Here is a 3,535-nt window from a genome sequence, read left to right on the forward strand (position 1 = left end):
AGCAAATTTATCTCAGACGTCATAGGATTTTCGAGCGAGATCGTTGCCAGTGCCCCTGGACTGGCTCTTGTGCGGGTGGCACATAAAATACACCATTTTGAGCGTGGCCGTTGCCAGTTCTGCCTGACTGGCCTTCGTGCGGGTGACACGTAAAAGTACCCACTACACTCTGAGTAGTTGGCGTTAGGAAGGGCATCCAGCTGTAGAAACTCTGCCAAATCAGATTGGAGCCTGGTGTAGCCATCTGGTTTCACCAGTCCTCCGTCAAATCGTCCAACCCATGCTAGCATGGAAAGTGTTCTTTAATTTGTTTCAGTGACACAACACTATACTGCACCCCCACTACTACTGCTACTCCTCATACTTCTTTTTTTATGTTTCAGGCTGCTGTGAAAAGTGATGCAGACATCATAAGCCTCCTCTTACACAGATATCCTCAACTGCACAACATCACAGACAACAATGGTTTTCGTGCTAAACACTGTTTACCAGAAGACAAATCAACACAACTCTTAGATTTATTCCCTTAACACTGGAAGTACCATTCTTTTATTTTTTTGTGACGTTTTTGTTTTCTATCCCCCTCCTCCTCCCCCAGTATTGGTAGCTCATGTCTGCAAATTCTTTGTTAACGAGAGAAAGAGAAGTATGGTCAAAATCACACAAGCTGGTGCTTGACAGAATCCAAAACAGCAACATCAAGAAGAAATATCACTGAATACCACAGAGTGAGGGGTTGTGGTGGTGGTGGTGGTAATGAGAGGAGAAGTGTTCATGGTTGGAACCCTGTTGATTTTAGTCCTTTTTGATTAGCTTAACCTGGAGCTCAACATTTGCCATCATCATCACACTACCAACAGTCCTAACATGACCACCACTAATTTTAACACCATTTCCACCACCACCACCACCACCACCACTACAACTCTTAACATCATTACTACAATCACCACCAATACCATTATCCACATCTCCACCAACACCACCCGTCCATCTGTCTTGCCAACCAGCAAAATTCCCCTCATATCAAAACCAGTAAAGGTGCCTCTGCTTGGTCATTTGACCAGCTAGAAATAGCAGCTGCTTTGCTACCTTAATAAAGGACATGTTGGATAGTGGGGGACTGAACTCCTGCACAGGGTAGAATAAAAAATGAGATGGTCACGAGTGGTAGGTCTCTGATCATAAACCTATTGATTGCACTAAACAACAACAACAGCAACAAATCTCCCTTAAAGGAACTTGGTAAAGTGATGGCTGGAACTTCTTTGATCGTATGTCTGATCAGGGCTGAGCTAAGGCTAAATAGCATTAAAGGGGTCAAATACAAGAACAAGGGCCTGAGATGGAGAGGTTTGTCAATGCCACTGAGATTTTATCGACCTCAGAAGGGTGAAAGGCAAACCATGGAAGAATTTGAACTCAGAATGTAAAGAGCCAATGACAAATGTTACAAAGCATTTCTTCCACTGTTTTAATGATTCTGCCAAATCCACATAACAACAACAACAAACAGAGTGAAACATTTTCTGTCAAAATAAGTTTTAAAAATGGACAAAAACTTTGAAATAAAATAAAATATAAATAAAACAAAAAATATTAAATTCTTTCTAAGAATCTTTTCGTATTGTTTTGTTGCTGTTTTTCCTTTTTATTGCTTTTATGTTTTTGGTTAGATAACGTTTTTTTTTTTTTTTTTTTTTTTTTTAAATTTTCATTCTATTTTTGAAGTCTTCTCATTTGTTCTCCTTTCTTTGTGTTTTGGTCTCTTTTGGGACTGAGAGAAGTTTGGGAGCTTTCGTCTGTTTTGATCACATCATCAGAACATCAAAGTAGCTTTTAGAGATTTTTACTTTTTGAAAACATTTTCATGTGTTGTATAATAATTTCTTTTATTTGCCACAAGAACACCAGCTGAGGGGGACACTACGAGGGCAGTTTACAATTTGTGTGGGGTTTACATAAAAGATGAGGTGAAAGAGAGAGAGAGGAAAGAAGGTAACATGAGATGAAAGTCTGCAAGATAATATGAGATCCCCTTAATGCTGCACTCCTTAATAAACAAAGAGGAGTCATAAATTAATGCAATTTGTTTTATCATCATCTTCATCATCATTTAGTATCCGCTTTCTATACTGGCATGGGCTAGGCAGCTTGACTGGAGCTGGTTAGCTGGAGAGCTACACTGGGTTCCAGTCTGAATTTGGCTTGGTTTCTATGGCTGGATGCCATGCCAAATGCCTGGTTAGCTGGTTGCCATTATTCCATTACTTGACTCTGAAGAGATAAGACAGGAAGTTGACCATAGAAGGATTTGAACTCAGAGCATCAAAAACTGGAAGAAATACCACCTCTGTCACTTGTGCCCTTTTAAGGAGAGGAGGAGGAGGAACAGTCAGTACTCCTGGCACCAGTACTTGATAGGTACTTTATTTTATTGACTCTGAATGGATGACAGATAAAATGGACAAAATTAAAATTAAAGAAATATTGCAAAGCATCTGCTCCAACAATTCTCCTTCTCATTCCTGCTTAATTTAATAATAATAATAATAATAAAATTTTGGCACAAGGCCAATAATTTCGGAGGTGGGGGTCAGTCGATTACATCAACCCCAGTGCTCAACTGGGACTCATTTTATAGACCCCTAAAGAATGAAAAGCAAAGTTGACCTCAGTGGAATTTGAACTTGAAACATAAAATCAGAAGAAATGCTGCTAAGCATTTTTCCCCACTGCAGTGACGATTCTGCTAGCTTGCTGTCATAATAATAATAATAATAATAATAATATAGTAAGCAGTTTAGTGTGATATATGTTGTGGGTTCTTCAATATTTAGTGTTTCTCTCCATTTGAAGTTGAAGCCTCAATGAAACTGCTTGTAATCTAATCAGAAGCATGAAAACACAAACAATAAAAGCTGTGTTTTTTTTTTGTACTTCTTTTATTGGAATATTTATCTTTTTGACAACAAATATAGCAGATATGAAACAATTGATGGGGTCCCTTAGGCCCTAAACAAATATATTATTCTCTTTGGCTTCAAGGAAATTATTTACTCGTTTGAAATATTTCAAACTTAATGTTATGTTTGAAATATTTATTACACACTCACACAAATATACATTTTCTTTCATAAGTACATCTATATATATAAAAATGAGAATGTGTGTCTGTCTGTCTGTCTGTGTGAATCCCTAAAACTCGAGAACTACGCAACCAATTTCATTCAAATTTTACACATGCCTTACTTAAGGTTCCAGTTGTGTTTTAGTCAAAAAAAATTATTAACTTCTTGCAGAGTTCGAGCACACGGCAATATAATATCTCCTCCACTATTTAAGTATTACGTGTCAAAAGTGAAACAAAAACACTCATGTCAAATACTTTCACTTTAAAAATGAAACTATTCCACTAACTGAAACAATCACATTTCGATACTGTAGTGACAGATACTTTCACAGAGAGAGAAAGAGAGAAAGAGAGAGACAGAAAGAGAGAGAGAGATGTATATGTATACATATACATGTATAT

The 3,535-nt window shown here is 37.5% G+C and overlaps 2 protein-coding genes across 8 annotated transcripts in view; one reads left to right on the forward strand and one right to left on the reverse strand.

Moving 5' to 3' along the window:
- The window catches only part of LOC106867252 (ankyrin repeat domain-containing protein 39), a 24,892-nt gene extending 23,275 nt beyond the window's left edge, over nt 1–1,617 (forward strand). The window contains exon 3 of the mRNA XM_014912064.2: nt 384–1,617. Within this exon, the coding sequence (XP_014767550.1) occupies nt 384–530 (147 nt within the window). The 3' untranslated portion in view covers nt 531–1,617. The remainder of the gene's footprint in view (nt 1–383) is intronic.
- LOC106867251 (uncharacterized) overlaps nt 1–3,535 on the reverse strand; it is a 435,591-nt gene that overhangs the window by 155,029 nt on the left and 277,027 nt on the right. The window lies entirely within an intron of this gene.

Source organism: Octopus bimaculoides, chromosome 19, assembly GCF_001194135.2.
Source record: "Octopus bimaculoides isolate UCB-OBI-ISO-001 chromosome 19, ASM119413v2, whole genome shotgun sequence".
NCBI classification, from domain to species: Eukaryota; Metazoa; Mollusca; class Cephalopoda; order Octopoda; family Octopodidae; genus Octopus; species Octopus bimaculoides.